Consider the following 22,352-nt stretch of genomic DNA (forward strand, 5'->3'; position numbering starts at 1 on the left):
ACAGTAAAATAGTGCTGATCAATTACCATAATAAATTAATGAAGATATAAGACATTGTTGCCAAAGATGTCCATCGTCATCATGGCTCACTAAGCTTTAATCAACTTGTATAGCTGCAAAAACGCTCTGTTGAGACAGCTGGTACACAGCTACCGCAAACAATATTCAAAACAGTTCCACTGTTCATAAACATGGGGAATGGCATCCATACAAAGTTATGATTTTTAATTGTTTTGCCTTTTTCCTTCCACAGAGTACAGAAGCAGAATCTCAGTGGGTTGAAGATCACATGTGGTTCCACCAGGCACGAGTCAGGGATGTTGAGTGGCTCACAGGGCTGGACTTTTACCAGGGTAGCAACCGACCAGTCCCAGAGCTGCTGAGGGTGAAGACCCGCCCCACAGCAGCCATTTACAGAAAACAATAAAATAACCCATAAGCACTCCTTTAGTTATGTCATGACACTGGTAGCACTGGTCATCAGTTCATCAATGAATAAAGTAGAAGTTGAAGGAATTAACATTGTCATTGGGTCTTCTCAAAACAGAAAAAAAACATCCATACTGATCCTAAAAGAAGTTATTTATAATATACAGTATTATATTCTCTCCTATCGCAGAGATTTTGGGTTTGTTATTGGATAAACTGACTGCCTGCTCAGTCATTCAGGCAGGGAAATCCCCCAAGAAGGTGGTTCTGTTGATCTGGAAGTTTTCAAGTGACTTGTTCTGTCTCCACTGAAAAAGGAGACTAAAAAACTCAGACTTTTTACTCATAATTCTGGGATGGAAAAAATTAAATTAAGTCTGTCTTTAATTAAAATTAAAGACGTTCAATTTAAAGTTTCACACAGAACACCTGTGTTTCCACACTCTGGGATAGAAGTAGAGATATTTTTGCAAATATGTAAGTATATGTGAGTAAAAATCCAACGAGGGTGCAAGTCACAAGTCCTCTCAGTAACGTTTCATGGGTGGGTCACAGTCTGCCTCAACCGTTTGGAAGAGAATAACAGAAATGGAGAAGATGACACATTATCTACTAGCACAAACAGCATTTTTGATTCAGAGACAAAACCCTTACTGTGACACACCTCGAATACCACACATGTCCAACTTGCACCAAATTCTACAGGAAACACAACCACAGCATGAACATTTTGCTGCTGATGCTCACAACATTTTTAAATGTTTGGCTCAGGGCAAGCATGTGATTAGTGGTCTAACAAGAGGAAAAATCACACAAGTAAAAACAAAGTTACTCACTGTATTTGTGGGCCAAAAACTGCAGAATGGATAAAAATGGCGTTCAGGATAAAAACTCTGGAGCCCGGTCCCTTGCTGATGACACATTACAGTTCTCTTGGTTTGGATGTTTATTCGCCTGCTACATCAAAATGAAGGGGTATTCCTGCCTGAAGGGGTCATCCAAATTCCACTCTTCATTGGTACTGACACAGGGTAATTTCCTGCTCACAGACTTATAAGCTGTTCTCAAAAGTACAAGGACAGTCTTCTAGTGAAGGGCAGTAATGTGTGGAGGAGTGACTTGAAATAACCTTTACTGGTATAGCATACATCAACAGTCACCTGTGTGGTGGTCATTATTATTATTGCCGTTGAAGCAGTGCTACTGTCATCACAGTGGATTTCTCTGGAAGATGGATTACTCTACAGCTCTGTGAATGTGTGAATAAGACTGCAAGTAAAAATGAAAGTAGTTACTGAATGACTCGTGCAGTAAAATAACAATTTACAAAAGCCCAAGCACCTTTGAAAGAAAATTACAGTGGACAAGGTAAAATGATGCCGCGGTGACACTTCCCTGAGGACTCATCTTATGAGTCCCGAGAGCCTTTTGCCAGTAAAAAAGCCATATTGTTATGCAAGCATGCTTCGAGAACAGTTGTGTAACATTTTAAATTAATGTATTCATTTACAATCCCAGAGTGATCGAATACTGTACACATAATATTTATGGATTATTCTTGTAATGTTGTTTATATTTAAAATTTGTGATTTTTGCGAGATTAAACAAAGTTTGTCTAAAAAGTAAGACGAGAGGAAAGATTTTGGAGCAAAACTATACCGTCTCCATAGGTGGATCTAAAAACCACGGGATCAATAACCTCAGATCCTAACTTGCACCTCTTCTTTCATCACCTCTGATTCTATGATTTAGATGTTTAGCTAGGATTCGAAGAGAGCTCAAATGACCTGATTTATTTTTGGTTAAATAAGTTCAACAAGATGAAAAAGGAGGTTAAAAACACAGTGGGCCAAAATTCAAAACTGGAACAAAGTCGCAGCTTAACATTAATATTTATTGAAAAAAAAATCTTCCTCCAGATATAAGAATGAATCTTCTCTTATGGACTCAAACAGGTTTTGCTGAAAGACTGAATATGGAACAAGCAAAGCTTAATACTAAACGATATATATATTAGCTGTTTAATACCAGTAGGCCAGCTCTAGTAATTTGGTATGGCTTCGCGGGCCAAATGTAATTAGGCTGGCCAGAGTTTGACACTTATGTGCTAAGGTTTAACAGATCCACTGAGGCTCAAAATTGATTGTCTTTAATATTTGGATGGAATTTTTTTGTATTAATCGCTGCCCGATTTCTAGAAGCCAAGCCTGTGTCGCTAGCTATCACGTAGCACATCATTAAATACCAGCTAGCCCAACTTCAGTAACCCTACAAACGTCACTGCTGTTTAGTTTTCTGTCTTCATTTATGTTGGAAGTGATAACAGAGCTGTACGTTTGAATTTTTCTAGAAATCTCAGTCAGAACATGCTACATCATGTTTAGCTGGAAACTGAAGAAGGCTTTCCACTCTGTAAACCATCAGATATTGTTGTCCAGATTGACTCAGTTTAATATCTCCAGTCAGGCTCTTCAGTGGTTTGCCTCATATCTCTCACACAGGAAACAGTGTGTGGTGTTGGATGGGGTTAAATCTCCATATTTAGACTGTGATACAGGGGTTCCTCAAGAATCTGTTCTAGGGCCCTTATTGTTCTCTCTTTTTATCAATAACTTACCTGAGGTCTGTCCAAATATATTTACTCAAATGTATGCGGATGATGCAGTTATATATACGCAAGCAAATAGTGTCCAGCAGGTGGCAAAAGATCTTACAGCTGCTTTAGCATTAATGCATGGCTGGCTGGAGGACTCATGCCTAATGTTGAACACCTCAAAAACTGTCGGTATGTATTTTTCAAAACGCTCCTTAAACTTGAAGCAGTCAAACATATTCCTGGATGGAGCAGAGCTTGAATTAGCTCCAGAATTTAATTATCTTGGGGTCATTCTAGACCCAACATTATCCTTCAAGAGTCACATAAATAAAGTGTCCCAGGTACTTAAATTTAATAATCGAAATTTTATTTTATTTTATTTCATTTTTTTTGGCCTGTCCCGTTTGGCTCTTTTGCATCAGAATTGTTGTCTAAAGGCAAAGAAAGATGCCCAACGGATTTACTTTACCAAATTGACCATCCCAGCCTTGCCGTAATGGTCCATTTGATTCACCTTTTATTGTTTATTTTATTTTCACTTACTGAATACGGGACAGACTTGACTGGGGGAAAGAAGGGGAGAAAGAAAGAGGGAAAGAGAAACAGCTGAGAAGAGGGACGGGGGAGAAGGGCAAAAGACAAAAACCAACAGAACGGGCAGAGAAAAAAAAATGCATATATCAATCACCTGGATCACCTGCTGAGAAAGAAAAAAGAAAGCAAGCAGAAGAGAACAAGAGTAATAGAATAAACAACATCACAATGATATATGGGAATATGACAGTAAATACTAAATGTTAAACATTATTGTGCAGCACATAAGATCAACAGAACACAGTGTGCTTTGAGGTAGGAGCCAAAAAGGGTGTAGTTTGTGGGTGTGATCACCCGTGTGTACACCTGTGAGCATGGACGCGCTTGTTTTTTTAAAAGGTTCCTTCATGCAATGATCTGCTAGAGGGTGTGGGGGGGCCACAGCCCCGTCCTCCAGGGTGTGAAGCAGGTGTGGAGGAGATCAAAACTCCAGACATCCAGAGGCCCCCAGAACACAAGAGACCAAGGAAGACCAACAGAGGGGCAGCCGCGCCACTGTCCCAGTAAGAGCTGAGGAGAGTCCCAGATGAGGGCTCACTCAGCAGCCGCGGGGCAGAAGCCAGGGGGAGTTGCAGTGACGCGCCCGTGAGCTCCGCCGGCAGCCAGCCGTGCCTGAGTGACCGAGCCCCAGGCCGAGAGGCCGGGGGCACCCCACCTCTGAAGTGGCCCGAGCGAGCCCCAGGCTCCAGGCCCCGATAAGCGGCCGCCAAGGAGTGAGCCGGTGTGTACCTGGACGCCCACCCCCAGACACAAAGAACCACCAACGCACCGACACCTGAGGGCGTCTGCCACCGGCAGGGGGAGTGGTGGTAGGGGGAGATAGGCCTCCAAACCTTGGAGGGCCTGAGATGTCCCCAGAGAGGTGGCATCTGATACCCAACCTGACATATAGACACAGACATACAGGCACACACAGATACAAACATCCATTCCCACCCTCATGCTCTCATATGCACTTACTCCACACTCAACCAACATGGAGACAGACATAAAGAGACGCTGTACACACAATCACACTCCCCCAAGCGTACTCTACAAACCGGGTCTAGGTACCCTTGCCCCTGGAGGGGGGAACTGCACCCAGACCCAGGTGGTGTTACCCTTTTCCCTGCGGTGGGGGGAGGCAGACCACCCCGACTCCGCAGCAGCAGGGAGGCCCCACACTCCAGACCGCAGTCGGACGGCAAACTCCTCCTCCTAGCCCCCCCGCTCCAGCAGGTCGCAGAGAATGGGGGTGAGAGAAGACTCCAAACCTCCCTCCACCCGCTCATTGTAGTGTTGATGCATGTGTGTTCTAAGGTGCAATTAAAACCCAGGAGGGCTTGGAGCTACCTGCCAGAGAGCAGCAGGTAAGCGCATAGCCCCTCCTGCTAGCCCTCAATGTCTACGTGTATTTAACCTTGAGAGGTGGGCAACGACGCCAGGGGTGGGGTGTACACCCTGATGGTACTTTGGATTCCGTGATTGTGCCCACCCCCAAGATCCTATATGTATGTGTAATGAGAGTGTGAGTAATGTGAATGTCTAAGTTGTGGGATAAAATTGAGGCAGAGGCAGCCAGAAGGGGACAGGGGGGGGGGGGGGGGGTGGCCTCCTCTGCACCCTGGTGACATACCCCTACTCCAAGGTCCTGCATGTGTGGGTGGTTGTGGTGGAGCGGGAAGAGGGAGGCAGCTGGAGATGGGGAGGGAAGGAAGGGAGGGGCAAGTGACACCTCCCTGGGGCCAGCTCCCCCGCTGACCCCAGTAGGCACCCCCATACTCCACGACCCGCCAGGGAAAGGGGGCCCAAGCCCATCCAGACCGGGGCCCAGTGCAGCAGCGCCTCCCGGCCCCACAGAGCCCGGGACAGTCCACCCAACCCCACCACAGAGAAAACTGCACCCACCCCACCATCCACTCATCTTCCAGACTACATAAGACAATAAACACCCAGGCTGAGATCTTCCTAATCTAAATTTTAATCATATACGTAATAATTTAAATATGAATGTTGCAAAAACTTATTTTTACTCAATGATCATCTCTCATATGGACTATTGTTTGACGTCCTGGTCACTTGCATGTCCAACAACACTTAAAACTATTGAAAACATTTATAAAAGAAGTTTAAAACTACTTGACAAAAAACCGACTTCCCACCACCACTGTCATGTGTTAAAAAAACATAAATTACTGAACTTCAATAACTTAGTGAAACTTAAAAGAGTGTGTTTAATATATAAGGTCTTACACTCCCTTGCTCCACCACCACTAAAGCAGTTCATTAAAGCAGTTCATTAAAGCAGTTCATTAGGCATAAAGAAAGCTCAGACAGGACCACTCGAGCTACAATCCGAGGAGACGTGTTTATACCCCACAGACGGACAGCATTTGGGCAGAACGTCCTTTCTGTCCAGGGTGGCCATCTATGGAACAGTCTTCCTCAACCCATTAGAGAATGCTCGACATTCAATTTGTTTAAGGCAAAGGTTAAAAACTGGTTATGGACAAATCAAGTGTGTGATCATGTATGAGTTGTATAGTTTTAATGTTTTATTTGGGAACAGAATGGTGTGTATGTGTAAGTTTGGTGATGGAGTTTTTATTATGAATGAATGATGAATTTTTATGAATTATTATGTCTATTTTTTATGTTTAAGGACAATAGATGGAAATTAGCCTTTGGCTATAATCTGGCATGTTTACATTCATGTAATTTTTTTTTTTTACATTTATGTTCATTGACATGCACTGTCCTAAATAAATAAATAAAATAAATAAAAAACTAGCGAGCTAACTTCCTGCTAACTGCTCTCAGTGATGCCGCAGTGTTCATTTGACTTTGGGATCTGGGGTCTGGGGTCTTTAGGACCCAGATTACTCCACAAGGCTCCTGACTACGGCAGCCGTAATGCTCCCACAATCCCTCAAGCGGTGCGGCTCCATAGCTCACCAAAGTCGTACTAAAACATTTTTTTGACAGATTTTTGAGTGCTGTGTACCACATAAAATCGGTTCGAGGTCAGTAAGCACAACCAGAATGAATACATAAGGCGCACCGGATTATAAAGTGCACTGTCAATTTTTGAGAAAATTAAAAGATTTTAAATGCGCCTTATAGTGCAGAAAATATGGTTTTATATACTGTCAAATCACAACAGCAGTTATGTCAAGGCGCTCTATATTGTAAGGTAAACTATGAGCAAGCACTATGAGCAAGGCGACAGCGGGAAGGAAAAACCCCTTCGTGTTAAAACTTCCTTTGAAGACATGCTGTGGAAGAGAGCCAGAGATTAATAATAACTAATAATTAAAGCCAGAGTGGTGTATAAACATGGATGATCTGATATTGTCATGTTGGTGTTGTTCCTGGAACAACATTGCAAGTAACCAATCACATTGTTGTGATGTTATTCTTTGGCGCACCAAGCCATTCGTGCATTTATGAAATTCCAATGTTGCAAGGACAATATCAATTCTGCTTAGCGTTTATTAAAGGGTCAGGGTCAGGGTCGGCAGACAGAGGCGGTTTCTCGCAGCTTAAGTACAGTTTTTTGTTTTACGGCTTTTTTTCCTGAAGTCGCAAAAGTATGACATCACAACATTCTGATTGGTCACCTGCAATGTTGATCCTGGAACAACATTTACTATGTTGTTCTAGGATCAACAACAACACGACGATATCAGATCGTGCTATAAACACATGGTGGGTGAAAGGTGGTGAGAGAAGGACAAACGCTCAAGCATTAGCAGCCTAAGTGTATTGCAGCATTAGGGAGACTTCAGGGTCACTCGATCCATCTCTAAATATTAGCTTTGTTAAAAAAGAACATTTTAAGCCCAATCTTGTAAGTAGATTGGGTGTCTGTCTCACAAGTTTAAACTGGGAGCTGGTTCCAGAGAAGACGGGCCTGTAAGCTGAGCACTGCCTCCTATACTTCTTTTGAATAAAATAGCATCCACCAGCCAGCAGTAGGAGAGCGCTCTTTTTGGGTGATATGCTAGTATAAGGTCATAAGATGGGACCTGACTATTTAAGACCTTGTGTGCAAGGAGCAGGATTTAAATTTTAATTCTGGATTTAATATAGGAGAAAAATGCTTATCACATTGTCTTCTACTCTATTCTAATTCTTGAGGCATTAGTTTTTACCGAATGCTGAAACTGAATCCTTTTGACTCAGTGGCCTATAAACAACGTCTCACATTTGCAATCATTTTTCCTAAGTAGTGTTTCTTAGGTTTCTTTCTAGGAAGGACTGTTTTCTATCTCATTACCTTTAAGCCACTCATACAGTTTAGACTTTAAGTGTACTGTTTAGCTAAATACACCATGACAACATGCAAGTGTCCTTACGAAGAGTCTATACAAAGTCAAAATACAACATCACACCCCCAGTAATTACAGGGATATTCAGAAACAGGTCCAAAGCTCCTTTTTTGGCGTTGTCACAGCAACAGTCACATCAGTTTGCCTTAGGTTATAGAGTAAGGATCCTATAATGATAGAGAAAAACTGCAGCAATCACTCATCCTCCCATGAGTTGCCTCATTGCTCATGGGACAGCGGAAAGGAGAAACTCCTTTTCAACAGGAAGAAACCTCCAGCAGAATCATTTAGATAACCTCTTGTCTTCTGTGTTCTACTTTATTTCCTTTGTCACCAGCTTAATTAGCTGTTTCAGCTGCTTCTTGTCTTCCAGGTGTTTCCTTTCTCTCAGATTACTCCATTTTTGCTCTCTTCAGTCTTTGTTAGCATTTTCCCTTCCTGTATGTCACCTTCCTACTTAGGATTTGTTTTACACTTGTGTATCTCACTACATGTTTTCAATGTCTGTTATCTAATATATCTACTATTTTCAAATATTCTCGTCTTTTTTGTTTGTAATACTGTAGACTTTGGAGGTGGGGTGCCCCCGGCCTCTCGGCCTGGGGCTCGGTCACTCAGGCACAGCTGGGGGCCGGCGGAGCTCACGGGCGTGTCACTGCAACTCCCCCTGGCTTCTGCTCCGCGGCTGCTGAGTGAGCCCTCATCTGGGACTCTCCTCAGCTCTTACTGGGACAGTGGCGCGGCTGCCCCTCTGTTGGTCTTCCATGGTCTCTTGTGTTCTGGGGGCCTCTGGATGTCTGGAGTTTTGATCTCCTCCATACCCGCTTCACACCCTGGAGGACGGGGCTGTGGCCCCCCCACACTCCCTAGCAGATCATTACATGGAGAAACCTTTGGAATGCAAGCATGCTGATCCACACAGGTATGCACACATGGGTATTCACAGACGCGGACTAAAGCTTTCTTGGCTGCTGCTTCAAAGCACACTGTGCGCTGTCTATCTTGCGTGCTGCACAATATCGTTTATTACTTAGTAAATACTGATATCTATGACTAGCTAGTTTATTGTGATGGTGCTTTGTTTTCTCTATTATTATGTTGCTCTTTGTTGTTTGCTGTCTCCTCTGTTTGTTTTTTTGTTTGTTTGTTTTTTTTTTCTCCATACAGGTGACCCAGGAGTTCTTTTTTTTTTCTCTCTCTTCCCCCCCCTTCTCACCGTCTCTTCTCCCCTTTGGTTTTCTTTCTTTCTCTCCCCCTCTTTCTCTCATTCATTCCCCCTGTCCTATTTATTAAAAAAAAAAAAAAAAAAAAAAGACAAAGGATGAACTGAAGCTCTGCCATCACGTAATGTCGCATACTGCTGTTTCTGATGTCATTTAGAAAAAAAAAAATAGGATTTGTTTTACACTTGTGTATCTCACTACATGTTTTCAATGTCTGTTATCTAATATATCTACTATTTTCAAATATTCTCGTCTTTTTTGTTTGTAATACTGTAGACTTTGGCTTCCTGCTTTAATTTAGGTTAGTTTTAAGTTTATTTCTGCATCTGAGTCCTCTGAAAATGTATTTCTCCTGCAAAATAACACAACTCACCTTTAGCAGGTTTAAATACCACATGTTATTAAGTCATCTCTGTCTCATCTCTTTGTTTTCACCTGCTACAGCCTGCATTGACCCTGTCAGGTTACAGGCGAACAGTTTGGTTTGGAGCTCAAATGTAAATGAATTCATTCATTAAATTATGGATTACTAAATAGAAGATGACCAAAAACAACCACTCTTCATTATTTATCCATTGCCATCATGACTCCTAGGATGAAACTACCACTGGTTGTTTTTTCAACAGGGTGAGTTGATTGAAATGATTCAATTCTAACATGGGAAACTCAGGGAAGTCAGAGTTTACAGCTCCTTTCTGTCACAGAGCCCAGGATCCCTGGTGTAGTTAGAAATAGCTGCAACTATGGTAACGCATGAAATCATCTTCAGTGAGTGAACGCAAAACAGTGATTATGATGGAAATCCTTCCCTTAGGAACAAGCCGTAGTCAAAAACACAGAGAATAAATTCATTTGTTTATTTTTCCGAAGACGGTGACAGAGAGAAGAGGGCATGCAGCTGTACGAAGTGGATTGCTAAACCGTGGAGGAGACAAACAGATTTGTTTCTAAATCAACATTCAGTGGGGAAGTATCTGTTTTCTCAGGATTATTAGTTGTTGGTGAGGAGGATAAGAAAAACAAGACTCATGGGGGGTTTGTGGTTCATTTAGGCAGGTCTGGCACTTACAAAGATGAATGGAGCTCCTGTGACATCATCCACTGGTTTCTGAAGTCTTGTTACAGAGACTAGTGATTAATGCTTTCACTGTCACCAACTGGGAGATTTGAACGTCTTGATGTTCACCCGGATTAGCTGGAGGACAAGTTTTTTTTTGTTTCTTTTAAATGGAGAAAGAATATCAACCAAAAAATAAATAAAACTCTTTTCATTGTTGTGACTGAGGGAATGAGGGTCTCATCCAATTCAATTCAATTTTATTTATATAGCGCCAAATCACAACAAAAGTCGCCTCAAGACGCTTCATAGATACAGAGAAAAACCCAACAATCATATGACCCCCTATGAGCAAGCACTTTGGCAACAGTGGGAAGGAAAAACTCCCTTTTAACAGGAAGAAACCTCCGGCAGAACCAGGCTCAGGGAGGGGCGGGGCCATCTGCTGCGACCGGTTGGGGTGAGAGAAGGAAGACAGGATAAAAGACATGCTGTGGAAGAGAGACAGAGGTTAATAACAGATATGATTCAATGCAGAGAGGTCTGTTAATACATAGTGAGTGAGAAAGGTGACTGGAAAGGAAAAACTCAATGCATCATGGGAATCCCCGGCAGCCTACGTCTATTGCAGCATAACTAAGGGAGGATTCAGGGTCACCTGGTCCAGCCCTAACTATATGCTTTAGCAAAAAGGAAAGTTTGAAGCCTAATCTTGAAAGTAGAGATAGTGTCTGTCTCCTGAATCCAAACTGGAAGCTGGTTCCACAGAAGAGGGGCCTGAAAACTGAAGGCTCTGCCTCCCATTCTACTTTTAAATACTCTAGGAACAACAAGTAGGCCTGCAGAGCGAGAGCGAAGTGCTCTAATAGGGTGATATGGTACTACAAGGTCATTAAGATAAGGTGGGGCCTGATTATTTAAGACCTTGTATGTGAGGGGCAGGATTTTGAATGAAGGGAAGCCAAAACAGGAGAAATCTGCTACCTGTCAGGACTCTTGCTGCAGCATTTTGGATCAGCTGAAGGATTTTCAGGGAGTTTTTAGGACTTCCTGATAATAATGAATTACAGTCGTCCTGCCTGGAAGTAATAAATGCATGAACTAGTTTTTCAGCATGACTCTGAGACAGGATATTTCTAACTTTAGAGATGTTGCACAAATGGAAGAAAGCAGTCTTACATATTTGTTTAATATGTGCGTTGAAGGACATGTCCTGGTCAAAACTGACTCCAAGGTGCCTCACAGCGTTACTGTGGGTTTTACAGTACATGGCCCCATCCACCGGCCGCTCAGTGTGAAAAACAGCCCCAAATTCTTTATTTCAGAGAAAAAAAAACACATTACATGAAAATTATAAACTGATTTGCATGTCAGTGATTGAACGATTTATTTGATCCCCTCCAGAATGGCTGTGTGTCCATGTGGCTCACATACTGCAGTCCATCAGTTACATCAGGGACAACATTATACAGCTGCACACAGCTGGAAGGGCCAACAAGACCATCTGCACGAAGCTTGGTGAGAAGGTGACAACTGTTGGTGCGATTATTCAGAAATGACTGTCAGTCTCTCTAAGTGTGGCACATGCAAGATTATTTAAACATAGAATTCATATTATTGCATTCATTTTGATTTCATGTTTTTCCTTATTAAGAGATCTATTGTCATAATGTGTTTAATTTATTATTGACCTACGTACGACTATATTTACCCTCCTGTTGTGTTCACCCTCACCTGCCTTACTTTAGTGTTCTGGTCACAATTAAACAGTTAGTTTTAACAGCTCTTAAATGATCACAAGAAACATTCTTCACCACCAAATTCAGCTCAGTGGGTCATTCAGTAGGCCTCCAGGGGGCCAGAGGCCAAAGGGCGGGACTCCCGTTCATTCACGTTTGACCGGGAACACCACAGATGTAACAAAGTTGACTAAAACACTCAAAATTCAATGAAAGACACGCTCATCACTTTTATATGTTCAAGCACATAGTGTGGAGGATGTCCCAAGGCCTCGGATGTAAAACTCAATATTTATGAGGTTTTTTTATTTGTAAATCGCTGAGATTTGACTTTTACTTTTACAAATCTAGACAGGTGTGCAGCTTAACTAAACCCGCCAGCCTCTCTTAGTCATCAAGACTCCAGTTCGACCACATTCTCTGTTAGTTAATAAACAAATAAAAACCGGTCTGTGCTATCTCTAGTTTCATTAAGTCACTTTTATATACACACACTGGAATGTATGTAAGTATCAGCATGATCTCAGGTCTCTCACATTCCAGTGAATCGAGACATCTGAAAAAGTCTCTACTTATTCGTGGTTTTAATTAAAGATCAAACGATTCATATCTTTAGGAGCAAGATGTAAAACAGAGCATCTTTAGTCCACAAGGTGTCATCACTCACAAAAAAAAAAAACGAACAGCAACAGGATCAGTGTTATGATGATTTCTGATATGAGGTTCAGTTCTACGGTGGTGATCGCAGGGTGTGCACAGGTCAAGTGCCACTATGACCCTCCAGGAATTAACGAGGACAGGGGATGATCGTTCAGCTCTTTAATGGCAGATTTAGCGTGGGTGTGGGTATGTGTGTGTGTGTGTGTGTGTGGTTCTACAAACAGAATGGAAAATAGAACACAAATTACAATCAAATTATAGACAACAATAATCACCATATAACATATTACAGCCACATACTTGTCTTATAGGCCCTAATACTAAGCTGGCGGCTTTTACTTATAGTCTGAACCATATTTGACAACAAAGAAAATAAACATCTTCCCATCACTTAACTCTTGTGCCCCACTCACTTATGATGCCAACTAAAGAAGGCAAATACACATAACAAATCCCCAACTCAAACTGAACTCAGTTTGGCCTAGGCGAACTTAGCTTAGCTTAGCCCGCTTAGCTTAGCGATAACTTAGCTTATAGAAAATGTACAAACAGAGGACGTCCAGAGCAAGAAACATACAGGCTATCCTTCTTACACAAGAAATATCCTGTAACTCACCAGTCTTATGGACGCACACTCTCATTGAACCCACATAAACTGCTCCCGAGCATAACTTGTGATTCACACTGCCTTCATGAACACCATTTTCCATCCCAGTCAAACATTACTCACAAAACGGCCGCGCCCTCTAGTGGCGAGGCAGAAAACTGCATCACAGTCCTGCCTTCAGAACAATCAGTGTTCTGTGGTGAAAGTCAGTCTTACTGCAGGAGATGAGATCAAAGTAAAGAGCGATGTGAAGGTGTAAAATCTGCCTCGTGTTTCCCCGAGCAGTCTGATAACTAGTCTCAGCAGCAACCGCACTCTTGGATTAGATTTTAAAGACACTTTGAACATTTTCAAGGAAAGAATTTGTGGCCTTGTTAATGACTGCTGTGAGTTGGAATATTTTCAAATACTGAGGGAGAACAGTTTTTTTTTTTTTTTTTGGAGGAAGGGTGTTTGCATGTATTCCCTGTGTCTGCGTGGGTTTTCAGTCCAAGACAAGCAATTAGTGGGGTTAGCTTAATTGGTAATTCTGAATTATCCATAGGTGTTCATGTGGGTTTGGATAGTTATTTGTCTTTCTGTGTTAGCGTATCCAAGGTGCTCCCCGCCCTACAGCAGCTGGGACAGGGTTCAGCCCCTCCACAGACACCACAGTGAGTGTTCCCACCACCCAGCTTGTAATTTTTATTTAAACCCACTTTTATACCCGGCAGCTTGGACTGCTTCCCTAGTATCGTTTCAACGCATGATGTATCATCATTACTTAGCAAAGCCAAAACATCATGTGGGGTTAACTCATCGCACCACAGTTTCAGGATCTACCACATCAAAGCACCTGTCAAACCGCACCGTGGGCTCAGTGTTACCCAACACCAACCGGAAAGAGAGAGAAAAACAACTGAACAGTAAAAAAGAAGAAGAAGAAATAAAGAAAATCCGAGGAGCAGCTTTATTTTATTTAAAGGTTCTTCATTCTGGTGGGAGTCCAGTCAATGCAGCATTCCGCAGGATGGATAGGTAGTGTTTATACAGACATCCCAAACCTGTATGATGATATAAAAAAATTTAAATGTAGGCTGTAAGAAGTAATTAAACTGGGGATAAATACAAGCCTTTTTTAAAATACAAATTAGCTGGAGTCATGCAGTGATGATGACGCATCCTAAAGTTGTGTATTGATTTTTTTACGGGGGCGTCATAGCTTAAATAGCGAGGAGAGGAAGCCGAAGCCAATCCTCCTGACAGAGATGAATCCTGCTGCAGCGCACACACCCCAGCTGTTTGCAATGGTAGGTGACGTCGTCAGCGTCTGAGGGATTCCCTCCTCACGCTAGTCATTGTAGAACAAGCTCGCGTGGACGCATTTATTCGTTTAGTAAAGATTTTTGTTTGAGTTTGGTAAAAATGTGAGGTAGACGTTTTTAGCATGGAGACCTACAGTTTTCATTTATTTTGACTACTTCTAAGAGTAGCCAATAAGAGAGAGATTCATCTGTTCCACGTGTCTGTCGGACGCTTCTGTTTTCCTTGAAGTTATTTTCTTATTTCCTTCTTGGATTTTGCCGGACTTTGATGTTTCCTTGCACTCACCGTTGGTACTTTTCTCGTTTCTTTCCAGATGACGTTATCGGTGCTCCCGGTGGTGCTGCTCTCACTGCACGTCGTTCGAGTCGACAGCGTGGCCATGACCTTTGAAAGCAGAGACCCCATCACCGGGTCGCCGGTGAGCTGTGACCGCTGTCCCCCTGGGACATACCTGCGATCTCAGTGCTCGTCCGAGAGGAAGAGCGACTGCGCAAATTGTCCGCACGGCTCCTTCACTGAGGTGTGGAACCACATCGGGAGGTGCCTGCGCTGCGGAGTCTGCAGTCACAATCAGGTGGTGAAGACCCCGTGCACAGCGGACAGTGACTGCCAGTGCCAGTGCAAACCGGGGTACTACTACAAGACGCAGTACGACATGTGCCTCCCACACAGCGCGTGTCCACCCGGACAAGGAGTGCGGGCCAAAGGTAGAGTGCGCAGAGCTGCTGCATGAGCTCAGAGCTTTTCATCATAGGGAAATGTGTTTTCTGCAGCACGTATTTTGAGGTGTCATAGCAGTGCTGTTAGGTTTCCTCCTATGACGCATCGAAATTGCTGCCGCTCTGCTGTATAAAAGGGCAACAACAACTCAAAATAGCCTGCTTCCTGAATTATGTGCCTATTTATATATTACAACAATGACGCTGTTTCTTTGGCACAGATGACATCTTCAGAACACTAAGCAAATACAAACTGACAGTCTTTATGACACTGTCATTCTTCCCACACTGCAAACATTCTGTGCAATTTAAATTTTGCCTGCAACAGTTGTCTTGGCCATCTTACAGCTTTTGGTTTTTCTACTGAAAAGCCAACACAGCAACAAAGAGCAGGATTGCTTTAGGAAGCTGTAGGTGTTGCTTTTTTGTCAGCATTGGACTGAAGCAAGTGCACAGTCTCAGTTTGAGTTTCAAGACTGTAGTTTGCTTCCACACAGGGGAAAAGACTGCAACTACATGTATTCATTCAGGGTACAGCGACACAGAGTCTTAGCAGGACCACTGTTACACCTACTGCATTTTTAGCACATTGAGCCGAGGGCGATTTCACTTAGTTCAAAAGGGTTTGGTTTTATTCCTTTCGATTAGTATGTTAATTGTTAACCTATCCCAAATAATATTCCATTTGTTACACGACTGATCTCAGGTGTCTTCATCAAAGTACTCATTACCTTTTCCAGGTACACCTGATGAGGACACCGTGTGCCAGACTTGCTCTGACGGCACCTTCTCAGAGGTTTCCTCTGCTCATCACAACTGCACAGAGCACAAGAGCTGCAGTGGTGCAGGACTGCAGTTGGCACTGAGGGGCTCCTCCTGGCACAATAATGTATGTGCAAACTGCGCAGATCTCAAAGGTGAGATGAGCAGTTTAAAAAGGCAAAAGGATGCATACGAATTTATTAAATCTGAAAAGAAACAGAAAGGAAGAAAATCTGAAAATGACGATGATTTTACGGGTGTTTATGTCAGCTCTTAGCGAGTGATCACAGACTTGGCTTTTGGTTATCAGAGGGAGTAAAACAACTGTGTTCAAACAGCTTCTTCCTTCCACCTGGAACAGTTCCAGTAAATACAATAAACGGTTTCATTTTCATATCTCAAGGTGTGGAAATCACCTATAACCATAACTTTGCATTAGTCTAAGAATATCTGATGGCTTATTATCAGTTTTATCTGAATGCCTTGTTACCATCTTGCTGTCAGAGCATTGCTCCATTTCTTTATCAGCTACTGATTGTCTGTACTTTTTGCAGATGGTGCCGACTACCTCAGAGAAATCCTCCCAGCTTTTTTTGTGCACCATAACATAAATATCAAGCGGCTGCGTCGAATTGTGCACAAGCTCCCATCTCAGGATGGGAAGAGACAGGGAAGAAACACAGAGCTGAACTCCTCAGAGCTTCACCAACGGCTCAACGCCTGGATAGCATCTGCGACAGCAGAGGAGATTCGGAAGCTTCCATCAGTACTGACGAACGCTGGAGCAAGCGGCGCTGGTGAGAGGTTAGACCAAAAGCTGAAAAGAGTTGACAGTCAGCTGAAAACTGAGTGTAGAGGGAATGAGGTGGAGATGGTTAATGTGCCAAAGTAGGTTGAGATTAAGAGAAAAAAATAAATAAATATATATATATATCATGCACAGGCACCAAAGAATTTTCCTTGTGTATTGTTCGTTTTAAAATCTTTTTGTATTAGAAAGTTGCTTCGTTAGTTTAAATGCACTGAAGACAGGCTTTGGCACTTTTTTGTTACCATAAACATTGGTTTCATTTGAACATTAAGATTGTTTTGTCATTCTTTTTTTTCTTTTTTCTTTTTTTTTTTTTGGGCCAATTTAAAAAAAAAAAAAAAAAAAAGTAAGTAACCTCACTTTAGTTACAAAATGTTACATTTTTTTTAAATCCTTTGTCAATGATGTGCTGCTAATAGTACATTGATGACTTATCTGCTACTTCTAGGATCTACTTGTGTCAGTTATCACTTTATAGGTTCCCAGCAAAGTGACAATGTTTCACCTGTGTTTCTAAACTAACAAGCACTGAATTTAAAAACACCCATTTTTATTTCTGGAAGTGAAAACAGAAATATGCTCCAGACTTAATAAAGAAATGCTGGTATTAACCTTTACAGGAGAAAAAATTGACCTACCTCTTTCTTTGTTGCAACGGTTCTGCTCATTTCAAGGCTTTTAAACCTTTAACAATGTGTAACAGCTCGATGTGTGAACTTTGTAATTTATTTTGCTATTTATAAGCCCGAGACGAGTAGAAAGAGAAGATGGTGTAGCCTGTTAGCCATCTTTATTTTTATATGTAAACAATGAGTTCAGTTTATTTTGAGCTCTTTTGGCTATGCTAGTCTACCTGAAGCTTTGTGTAATGCAAAATAAAATTAATATATCAAACATAAAAAGTGGCAATTTATTTGTTTAGTTAGTGTTCAAGGTCTCTCTAGTACCGAGAGTCATTTTTGTTGCAAGCCTGGCTTCAGAGACTGTAAGAAGAAAAACTGACCCCCACCCCTTCAAAGTTTACAGATCCATCTACAGTGCCAGTTATGCCAAAAAAAAGTGAAAGTGTCACTTAACCAGTGTGTGAATGTGAGAGTGAATGAATAGTGGTATTGTAAAGCGCTTTGGGTGCCTTGAAAAGCGCTATATAAATCCAATCCATTATTATTATTATTATTATTATCATTATTATTAAAAATGTAACCGAGTTGGGTGCCAGTTTAGCTCAGGCGACCACATGTCATACAACTCACAGCGGTCGGCCCGGGGTTGAGTCTGCCCCACGGCCCTTTGTCACGTCTCTCTCTGCCCCCACTTTCCTGTCCGCTCCACACTTTGTTTATCTAAAGTTGGGAGAAGGCTGGAGAACTGGAGCCCTCACTCGTCTCAGTTTAGGTTAGAATTCATGATTCAAACAAAAGGAAGAGGACGGGAAAAGTTCAATTCTTCCAGAAAATTCTGAAGCAGACTGTCCGTCCATCAGTTTGTGGCCTGAAGCTCAAACACAGTTGTGTTATGTGACAGGACAGTGAGGCAAAACACACCAGCAAGCCTGCCTGTGAAAGCTTTCAAAAGCAAAAGAGGTTTTAGATGTTAATCCGATCGGGCTACTTTGGAATAACCTTGAATGGGATATTCAGTCTGCAAAAAAGAGTTTGCCAAAATCCCCCCAAATAGAATAAAGACTCCCTGACAGTTATTACAGACACTTGATTGCAACTCTTGCTGCCCAGTGTCCCATATGGAAAAGATATATATATAAATCTTATAAAGTTTGTATCTGTCTTGTGTGAAACTTGTATGAAAAGCATATAAGTGTGAAAACAGATATAAGATCCGTTGAAAAATTACACATCTCTGTTGCTTGTGGGGCTCGCACACAAGAATTTCACTCGCATGTGCTGTGCCAGTGTGCCTGCACATGTGATGTGACAATAAAAAGTGATTTGATTTGATTTGAAAATTATATAATGAAACTTGTATGTTTCTGATACTTACTAAAACAATGTATGAAAGTAATGAGAAAGTGGCCACTTTCATGAGTAATCACATAAGTTTTTACTATTTCTTTTCCGTATGGGGTGGCACAACCAGTTATTAGGGTTTAGGGGGAAATTACATTTTCACAGAGGGCCGCGGAGCGTTGCTGCACACTACCTCATTACAATTAAGATAAGTGACTGGAAAAGCCCTCCAAGTCTCCAAACCATAGCAAAGACGGGGATGTCATCAGATGGTCTGAGCTTCATTACAGAGTATTGCAACCCACAGGAGGATACACATGCATTATTGGTCAGCCAGTGTCACATGTTTGTCAGCCAGTAACATTCTCTTGTGACCTTTAAATGTACTTCCCATTTCTGCTTCCAGCTTCCTTTTTTCTGACAGGTTTACAGCAGTTAAACACTAAAAACTGCCACCCAGGGGCCCAGCACAAGTGTGTCACAGCATGTCCATCATAAGAGTCCACTCATGCTCACTGGAGGTTTTTTAGTCATGGATCACAACAGAAGCTTGAATTCCACTCATGAGATTTCTCCACTAATCCAAACACACACACTGTGGTTAAATAACATGCATGCTTACGTTTGGTCAGCCACAGTGACTGCGTGTACTGCTGTTCAGATTATTTTGGGTCACTGCAGAATGGGTTCTCCGTTAGCAAGTGATATGGTAAAGCATGAAAGCCGGTGAGCTCCATAGCCTGTGTCTGTGCATGTCTGTGTTTGCTGAGATAAAAGCTCCAGTGGCTAAAAGGTTCAGATTATGACAGAGCCCTGTGTGAAGGAGCAAAGGAGTGCAAGTAGTGCCAAAGGAGGTGGTTGGTGTAGAGCAGGGGTGTCGAACTCCAGGCCTCGAGGGCCGGTGTCCTGCAGGCTTCTGGAGAACTTCAAGACATGTTGAAGAGGTAATTTAGTCATTTAAATCAGCTGTGTTGGATCAAGGACACGTCTAAAACCTGCAGGATACTGGCCCTCGAGGCCTGGAGTTCGACACCTGTGGTGTAGAGAGATCAATCTCTGACTGGAGAACTGCAACTATAAAACTGATTGAACCAGCATGCTTTATTCTTCCAGTAACTCTGAAGTGTGATTTGTAGTTATTTCTTTTCTCCTTACTGTTGTTAGCTTATATTGCACCGCGAGCTGGAGCCAAAACTCCTCGGTTGAATTCCCCCGTCAAAGAAACATAATGAAGGAAGTCCTTTTGGGTGAATAATAATTGTGCCAGTAAAAAAATTCAAATATGTTCCTGGCAGGAAGACCAATATTGTAATTTATCTTCACATAATTGTCCATGTGTTTCGAGACTTATCTGAGATTAAATTTATTATCTACAATACTACTGGAGAGGCTTTAATAGCACTCTTGTTTGTCTTTGATGTCCTCAGTTACTTTGTGTCGTGACCTTGCAAATACCAGGAAAGCACGTTTGCAATTCTGTTGCAGGTGCATCACGTTCACTAACCTTGACTCTGTGTTGCATGACCAAAACAGCAGAATGCGGTGCTCAACCCTATGAGTAATCGGGACAAGAAGATTCCCATAAATGTTTTTTTTCCTCGTCCCATTGAAAGGTTATTGGTTACAGTAATGAGCCTCGAGGGAAATTCTTCTGGCCCACAATGTCACAGTAAGATGGAACGGACACTTGACTGACGGACACAAAGTGAGTGTTGAATCGGTGTTGGCGTAACTTTGGAGAAGGAGATATATAAAGCCAAGAATGTTTTTACCTTCGCCAAGGAGGGTCCATTTTTGCGCACATTCTGTCTGTAAGCATGTAGCTCGAAAAGTTTCGAGGGGATGCTGATAAAATCTTTGTAGGGGTGCAGAGTGGGGTCATGGTAACAATCCATTCGAGTGTGGCTGACAGGCCCCAAAGTCTTCAGGGTCAACTTAATGACTTATCCACTGAAAAAAATGAGAAAAAGCATGGTGGGTATTGTCAGCGTATAGAAAGCACCTCTCCTTCAAGGCCAATAGAAGAGCTATTGTTTGCATTGATGTAAGCATATTAGGAATGATATATAGGGATTTTAAATATAACGTTACTTTAGGATTCTGACGTCTTCTTCCAGGTCAAATGATGTGGAACAATGCTCTGAGTAAAGTTGGTGCTCTCAGAGGCCTCCTGGTTTCCTACATGTCACGACACGTTTCCAAAGCAAACATGTACTTCCGACTTTTAAAGATCAAAGTGTACAGCTCATGTGAGCTTCTAGGAAACATTTACTACTGTGTTATTCCTTCTTATCACTTCCTGGAGACCTTTCACTGTGTAATGACATAATAAATGTCATTTTTATTCCACTGAAGAGTAAAAACTGACACTTGAGTTCCTCATATGCTCAAGTCATTAAAAAACAAAACAGACGCGCACACGTCTGATAAAATCTCACATCAATTGTGAAACAACAAGCAACAAAATGGGAACATTTTTCACTGAATCCAGACACAATGCTCAGCACTTCTTTTGTCTTTGCTTTATCTTGTTTTTAATATATTTTTCTTTTACCAAAACAAATACAGTCCAGCTTAAGTTTGGCATAGTTGTTGAAATAAAAACTTTTAAATACTTTTTTTTAAAAGACTTAAAAACTCCTTTGTCCCACACGCCATCAGACTGTTTAACTCCTCTCTGGAGGGGAGAGGGAGGGGAGACAGGAGGACAAAGGAGGGGGAACAACTAAGCTGTAGTGCCTCTTCACCTCACTGTGCAATACTTTTGTTAATAGTCAACGGTGCAATAGACTCCATACTCGAAAGGTGCAATTTCACTTGTATTTTTATTTTTATTTTTTATTCCTATTTATCCCCTTTGTATATTTTATTTATATATGTCTCTGTATTTATATATGTGTGTGTGTGTATATAATATTCTGTAACTTCTGTCGGTGCTGTGCTTTTTTGGAAACCGAATTTCCCAGAGGAACCCACCCGAGGGATTAATAAAGTTTAATCTTATTTTATCTTAATCTCTAGAATCTCACCTTTTACCACTGTGGCCACATCTGTTTCGCTTTGTGTTTCCTTTGGTAACAACACTGGAGAAACAAATTAGTGGACATGCTTTCAGTGAAATTAACCACTTTAAAAGGTATTTGATGGTGCAAGATGGCTAATAAAAGTAAACTTGGAACTAGCTGACAGAAATTTCCACATCCTTATTCCATTTCTAATTTTCAGTCAGCGCACACAGCATACAAATGCAAGGTTTTCATTGTCACTAATTCCTGTAGTGCTGAATAACAAACACGGTATGAAGAAAGAACGTTCTGGACAGTCACGATAAACAATGCAAATAAAGAAAGTGTGGACAACTCTTAAAAACGCCTGTTTTCGTAGACACTGTGTGGTAATTGGAAAAGTTTTGCATTTCACAAGGTCTGTTAAAAACAAACAGACAGGACTGCTTCTTTCATGGGAAAGGGTTTGCCTGCTTGTATAAGGAAATCCACGGGGGAAACCAGGGACAGCTTCACTGCTGTAATGTGTTGCTTCCTGATGAGAACTGTCTCTACACTGTCACACTTCCAA

The 22,352-nt window shown here is 41.9% G+C and overlaps 2 protein-coding genes and 2 long non-coding RNA genes across 5 annotated transcripts in view; 2 read left to right on the forward strand and 2 right to left on the reverse strand.

Annotated features, from left to right (window-relative positions):
* LOC113015011 (venom phosphodiesterase CdcPDE) overlaps window positions 1–516 on the forward strand; it is a 47,318-nt gene extending 46,802 nt beyond the window's left edge. The window contains exon 25 of the mRNA XM_026156901.2: window positions 254–516. Within this exon, the coding sequence (XP_026012686.1) occupies window positions 254–427 (174 nt within the window). The 3' untranslated portion in view covers window positions 428–516. The remainder of the gene's footprint in view (window positions 1–253) is intronic.
* Window positions 1–13,359, reverse strand: part of LOC145423774 (uncharacterized) — a 53,302-nt gene extending 39,943 nt beyond the window's left edge. Inside the window, exons 1-4 of one of the 2 annotated variants that reach the window (XR_013904811.1) lie at window positions 13,225–13,359; window positions 11,389–11,523; window positions 11,194–11,288; window positions 10,453–10,700 (exon numbers count right to left, since the gene is read on the reverse strand). This is a non-coding gene — a long non-coding RNA (uncharacterized LOC145423774). Of the gene's footprint in view, window positions 1–10,452; window positions 10,701–11,193; window positions 11,289–11,388; window positions 11,524–13,224 lie in introns of those variants that run through there. The other variant, XR_013904812.1, reaches the window with a different exon arrangement.
* Window positions 13,360–14,150: 791 nt separating this feature from the next.
* LOC145423775 (uncharacterized) lies at window positions 14,151–15,148 on the reverse strand. Its single transcript, XR_013904813.1, has 2 exons — window positions 14,806–15,148; window positions 14,151–14,258 (listed from the first exon to the last, which is right to left on the reverse strand). It is a non-coding gene; the product is annotated as an uncharacterized LOC145423775 (long non-coding RNA).
* On the forward strand, window positions 14,210–17,714 carry tnfrsf11b (tumor necrosis factor receptor superfamily, member 11b). The gene is made up of 5 exons (XM_026156913.2): window positions 14,210–14,232; window positions 14,417–14,504; window positions 14,834–15,227; window positions 15,980–16,156; window positions 16,556–17,714. Exons 1-5 carry the CDS (start codon window positions 14,225–14,227, stop codon window positions 16,891–16,893), a joined length of 1,005 nt encoding a protein of 334 aa, XP_026012698.2. The 5' UTR covers window positions 14,210–14,224; the 3' UTR covers window positions 16,894–17,714.
* Window positions 17,715–22,352: the final 4,638 nt, after the last annotated feature.

The sequence above is a fragment of the Astatotilapia calliptera genome, chromosome 22 (genome assembly GCF_964374335.1).
Source record: "Astatotilapia calliptera chromosome 22, fAstCal68.1, whole genome shotgun sequence".
Taxonomy (NCBI): Eukaryota; Metazoa; Chordata; class Actinopteri; order Cichliformes; family Cichlidae; genus Astatotilapia; species Astatotilapia calliptera.

Excerpts from the sequence above, each read along its gene's own strand:
- tnfrsf11b (XM_026156913.2), top strand. Across the intron at positions 15,228-15,979 it reads ACAAGGAGTGCGGGCCAAAG|GTACACCTGATGAGGACACC; the intron begins GTAGAGTGCGCA and ends TACCTTTTCCAG. Across the intron at positions 16,157-16,555 it reads AAACTGCGCAGATCTCAAAG|ATGGTGCCGACTACCTCAGA; the intron begins GTGAGATGAGCA and ends TACTTTTTGCAG.